The 15,071-nt window shown below is 32.2% G+C and overlaps 1 protein-coding gene across 7 annotated transcripts in view; it reads right to left on the bottom strand.

Moving 5' to 3' along the window:
* The window catches only part of LOC113867050 (inositol hexakisphosphate and diphosphoinositol-pentakisphosphate kinase VIP2-like), a 29,909-nt gene that overhangs the window by 3,868 nt on the left and 10,970 nt on the right, over positions 1 to 15,071 (bottom strand). For all 7 annotated transcript variants that reach the window (XM_027501993.1, XM_027501995.1, XM_027501994.1 and 4 more), the window contains 12 exons: positions 12,034 to 12,115; positions 11,315 to 11,470; positions 11,121 to 11,163; positions 9,599 to 9,681; positions 9,355 to 9,417; positions 9,197 to 9,271; positions 5,222 to 5,344; positions 3,593 to 3,834; positions 2,830 to 2,874; positions 1,837 to 1,903; positions 1,261 to 1,332; positions 27 to 280 (listed from right to left, as the gene is read on the bottom strand). In XM_027501993.1, coding sequence (XP_027357794.1) covers positions 27 to 280; positions 1,261 to 1,332; positions 1,837 to 1,903; positions 2,830 to 2,874; positions 3,593 to 3,834; positions 5,222 to 5,344; positions 9,197 to 9,271; positions 9,355 to 9,417; positions 9,599 to 9,681; positions 11,121 to 11,163; positions 11,315 to 11,470; positions 12,034 to 12,115 — 1,305 coding nt within the window. The remainder of the gene's footprint in view (positions 1 to 26; positions 281 to 1,260; positions 1,333 to 1,836; positions 1,904 to 2,829; positions 2,875 to 3,592; positions 3,835 to 5,221; positions 5,345 to 9,196; positions 9,272 to 9,354; positions 9,418 to 9,598; positions 9,682 to 11,120; positions 11,164 to 11,314; positions 11,471 to 12,033; positions 12,116 to 15,071) is intronic.

Raw genomic sequence — 15,071 nt, 5'->3', positions numbered from 1 at the left:
AAATAAGATGTGGACCGGATATTCACTTTGGATCTAAACGATATTTGGTCTCTTTATCATCATCATCATCTTGATCTATTGGTATATCACTCATAGTGTTACATTTTCGTATTTCATTATTCTTATGAAAAAGTTTTGACTTGGCCTCTGCATCGTCCTTCTCAACTTTTACAGACAATGAATGATGGTCATGATTATTCTTTAGCTCAGCAACACTAATGGCTTCCTCTTTAGTATTCCTCAGATCAATTAAAAGTTTTCCCAATAACCGACGAGCAATCTGAATTAAAACAGTAAAAACAAATTAATCAGGCAGCTATAGTTTTAAGTATATATGTAGAAAGAATGCACTTAATTCGGGTACTATGTGTTCAATTGTTCTTCAGGCAATATCAACTGCGTGCAAGTAAAGACAAAGTTATAAATTTCTTCAATCTAGCATAGTTTAAGACTTCTCTCATAACATGTTTGTTTCTTCTCTTTGGTGATACAGGATGGATCCAAATTTTGATAATCAATTTGGATCTAATATGACTAAAGAAATTCATGGGGCTATTAATTTTTACAATCAAGGCATTGTAACACGATATGGCTATACTGTCGTTCATACAAGCAGAAGATGAAGCTTTTGTGAGGTATTTCTCTAATTACTATAAGTAGTAAATGAAAGATTCCTTTGCTTATCATAATCCAAGACATTCAACCCCTGCTCGCTTAGATGTCAAGGATTAATCAAAACAATGCACAAGATTCATGAAACATTATGATTTCTGCTTTCTTCCTCAAAACAGACAGCATATAACGCAGAATGCTACAGAACACAGGCTTCACATTGTTAAAAGCCCAGTGCCAGGGCCCGGATAATCTGATCCTGAAATTCATGGTGGAACAAACAGAAATGCATCACATCACAAACAACATCAACAACACATGAGGTGAATCAAGGTTCTTTATGAGGATGAGGGTAATCTCTGGAGGTGTCTCATTTACAATTTGCATCTGAAGGGTGCTGAAGTTTTAGAAAATTTTTTGTTGTTGGAAGGTTTTTGAGTTTCATTTTGGTATTCATATCAATTTGGATAGGAATGATTCAGCAGGTATAAATGCTGACGATATTGACTTCCTTATCTTGCGGCTGATTACAAGATTTTGCAGTGGCCATACTGAAGAAAATATTACGTATTGGGAAGAATAAGATAACTGTTCAAAGATTTGTAATGTTGAATAAAAATCTGGAGTCTCCTAATCCCAGGAGTTTACCTTTGAGCCGATCTTCAGCTTCTGTTTTGGATTAATTCCATATTCATTTGGAATTACACCATCAGCAAGCATCTGCAAATAATTTGGCAGAGCAATTAGGAAAGCAAAGAGATTGAACTCATCAGTAACAGTAGATAACATACAGAGGAAAGTAGTTCGTGTAGGGGTTTAAGCAGGGAATGTTTCTAGTTATTTAATTATATAGTTCCTTTCCAAAAGGTTAAGCTCAAAACACTGTTTTAGAATTTACTTGAGATAGGTTTATTGTGATGAATGCTCACCCTGGGCACAGTTATAAAAGTAATTATTTTCGAAAAAGGATACAAGATCAGTACATGTGAGAAAATTATGTGATCTATGATCCACAAAACCCATTGGAGCAATTTATTTGACGTAAGAATATCAGAAATACTACGCAGCATAAAATTTACACAACCAAATGACATGATCTGATGATCACCAGCAAGGAGTCATAAACAAGTATATAAAATGGATTCATATGTTTTGTTGTCAATCTGTTGTATATCAGTTCAATTATTTTCAGTTGAGCATCATTTTCACCAACGTACTTCTTACCTGAGCAACTTTGAAAAGCTCATCCAGTCCTTCTAGATTAAGATGTGCATTGTGCAAGAGATCATATCTGTAATAAATCAACATGAACTTACCATAAAAAAAAATAAAAACTACGCAATTTAAATTAAACCTTCAACAGCCTTTACCAGGTCATCTAGTGGGACAAGGCTGCTCGGCTGTGGACTACTTGTCATTGTAGTGACATTAAATATTTAACTTCAATAAGTGAAAGTGTCATCATAAAATTGAATGTGAAGATCATATGTCTCAATCTTATTTGTTCATATCTTTACAAAACTTTTGCCATATTTAATTAAATGTTAAATTAATCTACAAGTCCCTAAACCATTTGAAAATTTTAAATGAGTCCCTCTACTATCAAAGTTTGTAAGTAGGTCATTGAAATCAGCCCCTCTGTTGAAGTACAGGGACCTAATCAAAAATTTTAAAATAGTTTAGAGACCTGGACACTAGTTTAATCATTCAGTAAGTCCCTAAATTATTTGAAAATTTTTAATTAGATCGTTTTACTTAATGGAAATGTGACCATAGACCTAATTAAAAATGATTTAAGAGTTCAAGGACCTATTTATAAGTTTTTAAAGTATAGGGACTTATTTAAAAGTCTACAAATAATTCAAGAATCTACAGATTAATTTAACCTTAATCAAACAAGTTGAATTTTCTAAGTTCTCTCATACAAACAATATCAAGGATAAGTCGGCAGGGAAAGTAAAAATATAAGGTTTAATACTAGTAAAACTATAGCAATTAGGAAACAAAAGACTCTTGGATAAAATAATTTCCCTTAAAATCGATGAAGAAGCACCCAGAAATTGATAGCCATGAAAATATTTGTCCATTTAAATTACATCACATCACACAATTCCACCGAAGAATCATAATCTCTCTCCCCTACTGCTATGTTGCATAAAATTCATAGTTGGAAGTCACCAACATAATTATCATAAAAACATAAAAGAGATGACTTACTTGCATGAATCATAAACATCAGGAATTTGGGTGATATCAAAGCGTCTGCGCAAGTAAAGACATCATCAGTGTGTCCGCTAATCCATTAAACACACGCAACAACCAGTAAATGAAGCCCATTGGCAACACAAGTAAGGCACAGGAATTAATGACGTTGTAAATTGTTGAGATGAGATCAAAATTTGACTACCAATATGCCCAAAGTAGAGCTTAGAAAGATTATACAATGATCCTCAGTTACAAGCTAGCTTTTGGGGTTGAGTCAAGTTAAAGCCCAAATTCAAGATAAATGAAATTGTCATTGGACAATATTATTTAAAAACTGAAATTATAAACATTTAAAGACATCTTAATTAATGAAAGGAGTAGCATAAATTCCTTTATTGTAGTGAAAAGCATTTTTCCAGTTAATTAACATGCTACAATATACAACTAACATTTAAGCATACCATATTAATATGGACTGATAAGAAAAATAAGTCAGATGAGCTAATATAGTAGACGTATGTATTTAAGAATAATCATCCATGGATTAAGACATATATAATGTCATTCTAAATTGAAGGTATGTAATATGTTTAAATTTCTCATAAAAGAAATATCTAGTTTGAAAAATTCTGGTGTAATCTTGGTCATGTATATAACTAATCCTTTTCTCATATTAATGGCATACCAAGTCTGACAGTGAGAATTTCTAATATCAGAAATAGAGTAAGGTAAAAGCAAAGCAGCAAGATTAAACTAAATAATGGAAAATGCTTACTCCTTGCGTTCATTGTACAAGTCTGTTTCAAGCTTTTTCCAACGAGCATACATCAATAGAAATCCCTCACTACCGCAAGGTAATCCAGCAGCTATACGGTCAATGTCAATATTTGTCTTGCCAAGTGCTTTTGCTTGGTCATAAGGAGGAATTACATCATATAAGCTTTCTTCTGTAAGTTTCTCATCTTCATCCTTTGCAAGGAGTCTTACTTGTTCAGTAACTTTCTTAGTCAATTTTACCTATGCGCATAGGAAAAATTGAGAAATTAAGTACAGAACAATTACCAATTAGTTATTTTGAAAGACTGGTTTTACTTGCATTTTCACAATAGTTTGACATTCTAGTAATACAAGAGGAAATTAGGAAGCAAGCAGAATTTGATGGTGACAACATTATAGAGGATTAATAGACTCAAGACAAGAAGCTCTTGTCATACCAACAAAATTCTGTCATGTTCTTAAAAAAACACCAAGCCAACCCTATCAAACCACATCATTGACAATATCACAGAGATTCAAACAAAATGCTGGCTGTGAACTGCCACACATGACCCTCCTCTCTTATCAAGGCTAAAAAATTTGCAACAAGGCACAACATAGATTGAGTTTCAAATTTTACCAAAATATGATAATTAAACTTGAGAAGACATAGATTGAAGTCAGGAAGGATTTTTGAGAATTGCATTAGTCACTTGAATTCAGTGTGCTGATATATTAATAAAGGAATAAATGTAACACATCTTTGTAATTCAACATTTGACAAAGTATTCTTCCTTTTGGGATTGTCAGTGCATGACAAATTCCATTGGCAAGAAGTGTCATTCCATAAGAATATTATTCATCAGTTACTCCACTTATTTCTCAAGGGATTTGTTAGGAACTGATCACCAAGACAGAAAAGACACTGAGAAAAGGAAAGACTTCAAGGAATTTGTCAAGAAAGAAGGATGAAGAAAAGCATATTATTTACAAATCAAAACTTAAATTTGGGTTTAAAGTTTAACCCTAACTCAACCCCAGAAAACTATTGCATAAAGTAAGGATTATTGTAGTCTTTATAGGTTCTACTTTAGTCATATCTGTAGTCAATGTAAGACTTTAACACACTCCCTCATGCTCAAGATTGGACACCTGGTGCATGGAAATTGTAGGAGTGATATGGGCCAAGTTAATTGCACTGAGAACATCAATTTAAAGTAGAACTCCATATAAGTTTAAATATTGTGTGGACTTAATCTTCAGAGATAAAATTTTGAGTTAGCTTCCATAATATTGCACTAACACCAACCTACAAATAAAGATTAATCTTTGCATGTACAGCAATCAAGGGACAATAGACATAGAAGAACTTATATCAAGTAACAATAGAAATATCTGAGTTTAATACTTGAACTAAAAAATATCACATTGAGATTTGAGATCAATAGCAAAACAGTTGTGATTAACTGAATAAATGCAGAAACCAGTTTTGAAGAGCATAAACATGAAATTCTAAAATAAAGTAAAACATATTCAGAGAACCAGAGTAATTTCCCTATGTCAGAAAATGCATTTTATCCTTCCCTCCAAATTATGAGGAAAGTAGTTTAAGGAACTATGTTCGAGAGCTACATTTACAAAGCATTACCAACTCAGGAAGTAATTCTGATGCATTGGGTGGCAATCCAACTCCATCAACCATCCAAGGAAATTCAGGTGATCCATTATCTACTGTCTTTGAGCTAGAGGTAATAGTTTCATTCAACCAAGCCTACAAAAAGAAAAATTAAGTAAAATAAAAAGTATATTAGTATTCCACGGATTCCCAAATCTTACCAAAAAAATGTATGCAGCATGAAGTGCATAAGCACTAGATACCCGTTATTAGTAATTTGGATGGGTCATTGCATGTGCGGCCTGCAGATTGACCCCTTCTCTAGTTACTTTACCAGTAAAGTTTTTACTATGTCAATCCTTACATTTTAGAATCTTGGCTTATAATAACAAGGTGTTTAATTTATTTCAAATTTAGGTCAATTTTTACAGAGTTAAGGAGCTTTTACGGTCTCACAATGCAAAACTTCTTCATCAGAGATTCCCTTCCGCACACCAGAAACAAAATGTAGTGTGTTTTGGTTTTAGTCCCTATAAAAATTTATTCATTGTTTAGTTTCTAAAAGCATAAAAATTCATGTGTCTTTTAGTCCCAAATGTCAACATTCCAAACTAAGTAATATATGATGACATCCTATCAAAACACGACTGTTTGTTATGCTATGCCTCAAAAAGACTTAATAAAATAATTTCCATTGTTAATCAACTACCAAATAATCCTTAAAATGAAATTGCAATGTCTAGTAACAAGTCCTACAACACTTGTTGGAAAAATAATTTTGTGAAGTTGGAAAAGAATCACAAACAAAATTTTTTATTTTATAATAATATTCTCCATTTTTTACAATTAATTATTTTTGGCAAAAAATTATATTTAAAATAAAAATTAATTAAAAATTAAAATTATATTTTACAAAATAAATATAAAAAATATTTTTTATTAAAAAATGTTCATATAATATTTTTTACAAAAAAAAATTAAAATTATATTTTTGAATAAGAAAGGATATTCTTACACTAATATAAGTTTAAAAACTCTTACACTCAATCTGAACTTTTTATTTAACTTATATCTAACGATCAGTAAAGTAATAACCCATTAGATGTAAGTTAAATGAAAAGTTTAGATTGAATGTAAGAATTTTTAAACTTATACTAGTATAAAAAGATCTTACTCCTTTTTGAATAATTATTTTTTATAAAATATTAAAAAAGACATAAAGTATGTGTAAGAAGATAGCACAAAAAAAGTTATCCTAATATTTTTTAACCTATCATCCTTCTCAAGATAATAATTTGAACCACAAGGATAGGATAATCTATCATATCTTGTTCAACAAATACAAAAATAAACTAAGATAGGAAAAATCATCCTATCATGTTGACTACATTGATACGTTCTCTCCAGTTGTTAAACTCTCATCTGTTCACATCTTCATCTCTCTTGCGGCTATGCATCATTGGCCATTATTCCAGTTAGATGTCAAAAATGCATTCTTACATAGAGACTTACAGGAGGAGGTGTACATCTAGCAACTACCTGGCTTTGTTGCTCAGGAAAAGTATGGAAGAGTATGTCGTTTAAAGAAATCATTATATGGCTTGAAGCAATCACCTAGAGCATGGTTTGAGAGATTCAGTGACGAAATTCTAGAATTTGGATTAGTGAGGAGTGAGAGTAATCATACAGTGTTTTACAAATAGACTAACTACGGTTGTATTTTACTTGTTTATGTTAATGATATTGTTATTACAAGTAGCAACAAAGAAGGAATCAGCAACCTAAGGAAATTTCTTCAAACTAAATTTCAAACAAAAGACTTAGGAATTCTGAAATACTTTTTGGGTATTGAAGTCATGTACTCCAAGTAAGGAATCTTCTTTTCACAAAGAAAATATGTCTTAGACTTATTAACTGAGACCAGACCAAAAGGAACTAAACCATGTGAGACACCTATGGAGCCAGGAGTGAAACTGACAGCAGATGGAGATTCTTTTGCAGATCCACAGCAATACAGAAGATTAGTAGGCAAACTAAATTACTTGACTGTCACAAGGCCAAATATTGCTTTTTCAGTGAGTGTTGTTAGCCAATTTATGTCATTTCCGACGAATACTCGTTAGAAAACATTAATTCGTATTATGAAGTATTTGAAGAAAGCACCAGTAAAAGAAATTGTGTACAAAGATCATGGACATGTACAAATAGAAGCGTTTTCTGATGCCAATTGGGCAAGATCTATGGACAAAAAATCCACTGCTGAATACTGTGTGTTCTTAGAAGGTAATTTAATTTCGTGGAAAAGTAAGAAGCAAAATGTTATTTCAAGATCAAATGCGGAATCGGAATCCGAATACAAGGTGATGGCTCAGACTACTTGTGAGTTAATGTGGTTAAAACATATGCTAGAAGAGATAAGATTTGGTAGTACTAGGCGTATGCAACTGTGGTGTGACAACCAAGCAGCGATACACATTGCCTCAAATCCAATTTTTCATGAACGGACGAAACATATTGAGATAAACTGTCACTTTATTTGAGAAAAAGTTCAACAGAAGCTTATATCCATCTTTCATGTTAGGACAGGCAATTAACTAGCAGATGTATTTACAAAAGCTTTAAATGGGACACTTAGCAATTATATTTGTAACAAGTTGGGCATAATTAATATCTATGCTCCAGCTTGAGGAGAAGTGTTATGAATAGTTAGAATAGATATATTAGAATTAGGGTTTATTTTAATATTATAATAACGAGCTTGGCCTAAGAAGGTTACATATGTATCTTTATAAATATAAGAGTCTCTACACATTGTAGAGTATCCAATTCTATCACACTAATCTGTCTCTCTCTCTCTATACTCTCTCTCTCTTAATCTCTACAATATTTTTCAACATGTATGTGTGTATTAAAACTTCAGAATAGCGGTCATTCCGCTACCACTATCCCCGCTATATCATTTTTCAGGTTGGCCACTCTGTGCTGCTATTCGGAATTGACTACTATGGTTTGCACCCAGATTTAAAGTTAGCCCTTTTTTCTTGTATTTTCTCTTACGGGCCCAAAATTGTTTTAAAACCAGTCTATATAAACTTTCTTAGGATTCACTGAAAGAGAGATATTAGACATGATCATGGATAGACTTTCAAGAGAGGATCAAAAAACGAAATCCAAGATAATCAAAAGAAGCATTTAAGGATTCAAGAACAAGGATTTCTGAAGGACTGATAGATCTCATTCTTCTTCCTCTTTTTTTGTATTTGTTCTTGTTATTACTTATTCCTATGTCTAGATTGTTGACTGTGGTTTGTAATTTTGACATGATTGAGTAAATTTTCTATTCTAGGATTTGAGAGTAGCCTAAATTAAGATTAATGACAATATTTTAAATATGTCCATGACTTAAAGTTAATTTTGATTTTCTTGATTCAATTTCAGCACTCTTAATGCATGTGAATTTAATAGACTCCTAATTTGCATGATATCATACATTAAGGGAAGGATCGAAAGGTGAACTTTGACATTTTAAATCACAAAAGTACATTAAGTTTCTTGAAGAATCAATTCAACATAACTCTTAATGGATTTAATCAAATATAATTAATGTGAAAGTAGTGGATGGTCTAATTAGATATGTTATTGTATTTTAAAATAGAACAATAATCACCTAAATATAATTTGCCTTCAAGACAAATCAAGAATTAGCAAAGGATATATTTGATATATTCATCGGTTTTAGTTTGTGGTAAAACTAATTTCTAAAAGTTTCTTAGAATTTATGTTTATCCAATTTAATTTGATCACATTCTTTAATACTGCCCTTTTATCTTTTAAATTTCCTTTTGTACTTTGTCAATAATAAAAAAATATAAACAAGCATGGGTTCCAATATCCTTGCATCTCTTAAATATTGAGCAATAAATCTCTGTTTCTAACCATAATCCATTTTCAACACCATAGAAATGGCATTCATAAAAGGTAATATAAATAACCAAGGACATTACAAACCTTGGCTTCTTTCATTTCAATACTGGCGTTTTCAAGCCCATCCAACATGGAGGAGTCCTTGCTAACAAGAGAAACCTTCAATAAAGATTACCAAATCAGTTAAACATATTCAACAAGAAAACAGATCAAATACTTTCTTAAGGGGCATAAACACAAACCAGGATTGGCGTTAGTGGCCCCTCTAGGTCAAGAAGACCTTTAGCAAAAGCAGCTGCAGACATCTGTTAACACAAGAAGTCATGATAAAATGACTGACATTTGATGCTGAAGCACAAATTAGGCTTATTAACAATGTCTAGATATCAAACATCAAATGTAAAGAAATAAATACAAATTTATCCATTAATAATTAAAACCAATTAGCCTGCTTTTGATTAACATAAGCCCAACTATAGTCATTACCTGCACACGACCCTCATCAGAGCTGTATATCTTGAGATCATGACGGTATGTACTGTGGAGGCGAAGCAGTCCTGTACCTTCTCCTGCAATTTTAAACCACACGAAGATTTGCCTTTATAATATTCCTTTATCTTCTTGCAGCAACTGAATATGAAAGAACACTAAACTGAGGAAGAAAATAATGCACAATGGTTGCCATGGAGTGAATAGTTAAAGAGAAAAAAAAAAAAAACTGGATTGAAGGCTTTGCTGATCCCTATAATGAATATAAACCAAGTCCGTGGAGATCACAGCAGGAAAGAACAGCCCAAGCCCTCTAACACACTGGCATATTAGTGACTAGGAAAAATTCCTCATTTGCGGTAATGCAGTGTATGTTAGTTTCAAGGGTTGGCAGGCCCCGGAGAGTAGATGAGAAAGGGAGCAGTGCATAACCATCAAATGTTGACCAGACTCATGTACCAAGGCAAGGAGAGACACAAAACAGCTGGAAAGGAAACAGCATGTGATTCTAGGGTTTTAGATCCGCAAGAATTGATACTGCTGGTGACTAACTTTCCTGAAAAATTGAACTGTCTGTGAAATCGCATTGATGGCTTGACTTCTCTAACACAACCCCTAGAAAAGAATTCTTTGAGCTTGAAGCCTTGATAATGAACAGGCTACTTTGTGCTAAATTTCAACTTTTATAAGAATGGTGAAGAGTGAAGACAAGGATCAAACTCTTGACCAGTTGGTCATATAGATGTCAATGGAATTAGTGAGCAAATTTGCTGGCCATTAAAACCAGCAGTAATTGGCAAAATAGATGTTTGTTACAATACAACCAGCAAATTCTTAGCATAGTATAGTTGTACATTTAAAGCCAGTATAGCCAAAGTGATTGTATAACTATCATTTTGTTTACTGATATTCTCTCTTAATTAGGATTCTTAGCTGTAAAATACATGATGCACATATAGCATCCATTCCACAGGAAAAAAAAGGTAGAATAAATAATGTACATATAATGGTCATATAACATAATGCATTCATAAGCATGAGTTATCTCCACGATCACATCGATAACAAATAACGAGGTTAACTGAAAGTGTGTATATACTTGTTTTGAAAAAGAAATCAAGAATAAGCAGTCTTTGGCACAAATCTGTTAGGCACAATACCCTTCACATTCCAAGGACAAAATACAAGCTAGTTCAGCTATCTAGACTACTGTAAAAACAAACTAATTCAACTTTCCAGGCATGTCAAAAGAAAGATTTTAAGGAGATAGGGTGGGGAATAGCCAATTCTATAAAGCATACATTCAGTACTGGCATGAGAGTCTTAAGAAAAACGAATTCATAAAATCAGTCACTGCTGGCCAATAATTTTTTTTTTACTGTAACATAACTTTTTTTTGTCATTTACAGTTACAGTTACATAAGAGTCAATTCCAGAAATACACTGATGGCTAGAACATGCTGAAATTCAAGGACTAAATTTATGTCATTCACTTGACGAAAAGCTATTTGAATTTTACCTGGATATATTTTATTCCGGAAATATCTTCCTAGTTCTTCAGCCTGCAAAAAGAAAAAGTAATTCATACAACTGAGAAAGAAGATTTTAAATAAAATTTCTTATTTATTCCCAACAATAATAGCAATACAATCCAATTCAGTCCCAAACTGAGTAGAAATATTTGTTTCTTATAATATGTCTGTTAATCTGAACCTGCTTTCTGCCAGCATGTGTAAGAACACCACCATATTTAAGAATCATAAGAGCTTCAACTGGTCGTTCTTCAACTTCTCCGTCACTCTTTGACACTTTAACCCACTTTAGTGGCTTTAGTTGGACCTTCCTGTATATGCCAGAGAAATGCCCTCCCTGATAAAGAGGAGAAAAGTAAAGAAGTGAAACAATTTAAGAGACTTTTATCCAAGACTGCATATTATCCAGGGTTTAAAAGAACATGCTAGAGTATAGATTGTGGTTTCACGTCACAGCTCCAGACAATATCCCATATGTTCACAACAGAAACATCATTAATTTCACTTTTGATGATGATTGACAGCCCATGTAGGAAGGTGTCTCTAGTTTCCCTTATTCTTGCCTAATCTCTAGTCAACACAGCATGAAATTTAGCCATGTAGGAAGAAATTTCATTCAGCCACCACAAAAGCATGCGTTTCAAACCAAAAGTAGTTATAATTAGAAAAGTTTTCCTAGTAAAACTGTATTTGAAAGCTAATATAGAACTGAAATTTCATTTAAAATCTAAAAACGAGCACAATCAAAGGGAGGGTATAAGTTAATGCGGAGAAATTGAAGAAAAATTAAATTTATGGTCAAAAGAAATTTAATTTTTAAATTTCAGTCACTAGCAGGTTCATTATACAAAACATACTCATGAGTATCATAGAAAAGACGCTATCAAGAAAATTAATAACCTCCTCAAGGACTGCTTTAACTTGACGAAGCTTTTCAGCATGCTCAACATCTTCAGCCTCGCTATCACTTTCTCGATCTGGTCTGAAAAAATACAAAGATAAAATTAACTCAAAATCTGGCTTAGCATACATATATATTGACTAAAAAGCTGGTAACAAATATTACTAGTATGCTGAAATGGCAAAGTAAAAATGCAACAGAAAAAGAGTCAGTTTTTGAACTTTTCTAATGAATGATACATTCTACCTCAAGCGTGGAGAAAAAAAGGATTGTGGAGATGAAAAGATGAGGATGTTTCGATGGAAGGAAGGAAGGAAATTATGCAAATAAAGAGGAAAATATGGTATCCTCCATATAAATAAAAATCATTCACTAGCCTCCACCAAATAAAAAAAAAATCATGATCATGTAGCTGACCAACTTAGCAGGATAAGGCCTGGTGGTTGTTGTTTTTCAAGAGTGGGAAGCAACAATAGAAATCCTGATAGCTAGGACATGAAAACTATAATACCATGTCAAAGACCATATCAGCCAAAAAGCTTAAGCTTTTAGAATTACTAATCTTTGAAACATTTACCAAAGCAAAACATATAAAACATCAATACAAATATGCTTTTCAATTCCTCTGTATGTCAGGTGATTGTTCTGAAACACTATCAGAATTCAGAACAATCACCTGACATGCAGCATAAACTGTGCTATGCAAGAGTTGGTTTACGTAACTATAAACAACTCACTGCCCAGAAAAAGTTAAAACCTGTTGAACTTGAAAGCTGGACAAAAGTATAGGCACAAAACAACCAACAGAAGATATACTACACTATATGGAAAACTTAATTATAATACTGGAGTTGAGTAGTATTAGTTGATCAAGTTCTGGTACCATAACCAATTATCTGCTTAAACAGTAGCACAAGTCCCTAAAAAAGATCATTAGTATATGTAAAATAATGCCTATAAGGTATAGACAACCAATATTATAATGCAATGTTAGAGTATAGTAGTGTTCTCTTTATGTAGCTCAGTCATCTGTAGATTGTATTAGCCTATGACATCTGAAACAAATTGTTTCTAGAAGCTTCTCTCTCTCACCCTTATATACTCCTTTCAGTCCTCTTTATATAAGAACCTTTTGAAGATTTTTCTTGCCCCTTAATATAAGGTTCTTTACAAAGATTTAGGAGCATGTATTATTTTGTTCACATATTTGCCCTTCATTATTGAACCTTTCCAACTTTTTAACAATTAATATTAATAATAGAGTTTGACTTTAACTAGATACACATCTAGAGAAGTCCTTATAGGAGAAAAAAACCAGTATAAAAACTGAATAAAATTTCTCCCATAAGTTAGAAACAATTTATACTTTATTTTTTGAGAAATTGTGAAAAATTCTCTCATTTAAAACTTCTCTAAAATTTGAAGAGATAAGTTATTTTTGACTTATGAGAGAAGTTTTATTCATTTTTTTTACTAATTTTTTTTCTTCTATAAGGACTTCTCTAAAAGTTTACACAGACAAGGCCATAAACTTGGAATGTTGTAATTAATATTTCAAGACCAATACATTAACTACTTTCAATAACTTTTCTTAATTTGTATGATTTAGTTGAAAAGGTCTTATAAGAAGGACCAAAGGTATATAGGATGATTACAGTGTAAGATATTTAGATAATTTTTTAATAATAAAAATTTTCAGTATCCAAACTCTCTAATTTTCTGCGATTCTCACTTTATAATATGCAATTACAAGTAAAAAAAGGCTAACCTGATTAATGTATCAAGATATTATTGTGATTCTCACTTTATAATATGCAATTACAAGCAAAAAAAGGCTAACCTGATTAATGTATCAAGATATTATTGTGATGAGACCACATTATCAAGAATTTTTTATTTGCTCAACTTCATCACCATAGCAGTTGCCTCCAGCACTCCTACTAATTGTGAAGAGTCCTACTTAATAGCATTTTAGGAACATGGACATAAAGACACATATATAAATCCTAGAAACCTAAAACCAGTCACCCAAGACGAGAGCTAATCAATGGTTCCAAGTTCCAAGTTTTGTACTATGCATCTCCTTTTACAAAAAAAAAAATACAAAAGAAAAGAAAACCTTAAAATGTTTCTGCATCACCAATTCTATTGAATGCCCCCAAAGGAACAGAACCCTAAAAAAATCTATAAAGACAAGATTTAATTAGTTCAGCCTAAGATATTTTCTGAAATTTATTGATCTTAAAGTTTTTACTGAAATCATTTGTCATTTTGATAAACAATTGTCAAATATGATTACCCTTGACATATTAATTTTATAACAAAATGAAATTTGAAATTACATATTGCAATATTTTCAATCAGCACTATTCATACTTTGACATAGACAAAATCAAAAAGCTGACAGCCATCAATAATGGTTGCAACCATTGGTCATTTCTCCATTAACTTGCTTCAATTGGCAGGAATTCTAGGTTGCTACTGGAAATGATTTAAACAAAGATATGTTAAGACTTCAATAAGTTGGCTTGGTTTGCTATGGTTGTGTCCATGGATTCAGAGGATATTAAGAAATTTAAAAAACAATTTTATTTAGCTTCACAAGAGGAATTCTTCCCCAAGGAAGATTTCCCATGTACAATTATTGGTTGAGTCCTATACCTGTCATGTCTCTTCCCTGGGATGAAATTGTCTTTAGCACTTTTATGGCGTTAGCCAATATGATACTCTAAGGGTTCTTGAAGTGAAATCATGTAGCATGATTCGGAAGCTTAGCTTCTTGAAGTGCCTTTTGATTTTGATATTCTTCACTTCATGTCTCCTTTTAAGAGAATATCTTCTCCTCTGCCTCTGTATTTCTCCTCTTCTATGATAAAACTCTTCTTCCATAAGGGGAAAAATAAGTAATTTCTATTTTTCTTTTCACTTTCTCTTGTAATCTCACTAGTTAAAAGTGCACATAATGACATTCACGTGAAAATAGAAAGTTGACCAAACCATGTTGTTTTCTAAAGCAAAGAAAACCTCAAGATACAAA

Source organism: Abrus precatorius, unplaced genomic scaffold (genome assembly GCF_003935025.1).
Source record: "Abrus precatorius isolate BTA unplaced genomic scaffold, Abrus_2018 Scaffold5, whole genome shotgun sequence".
NCBI lineage: Eukaryota > Viridiplantae > Streptophyta > Magnoliopsida > Fabales > Fabaceae > Abrus > Abrus precatorius.
The sequence above is the reverse complement of the archived record's forward strand: the minus strand, read 5'-3'. Positions and strand labels throughout refer to the sequence as shown.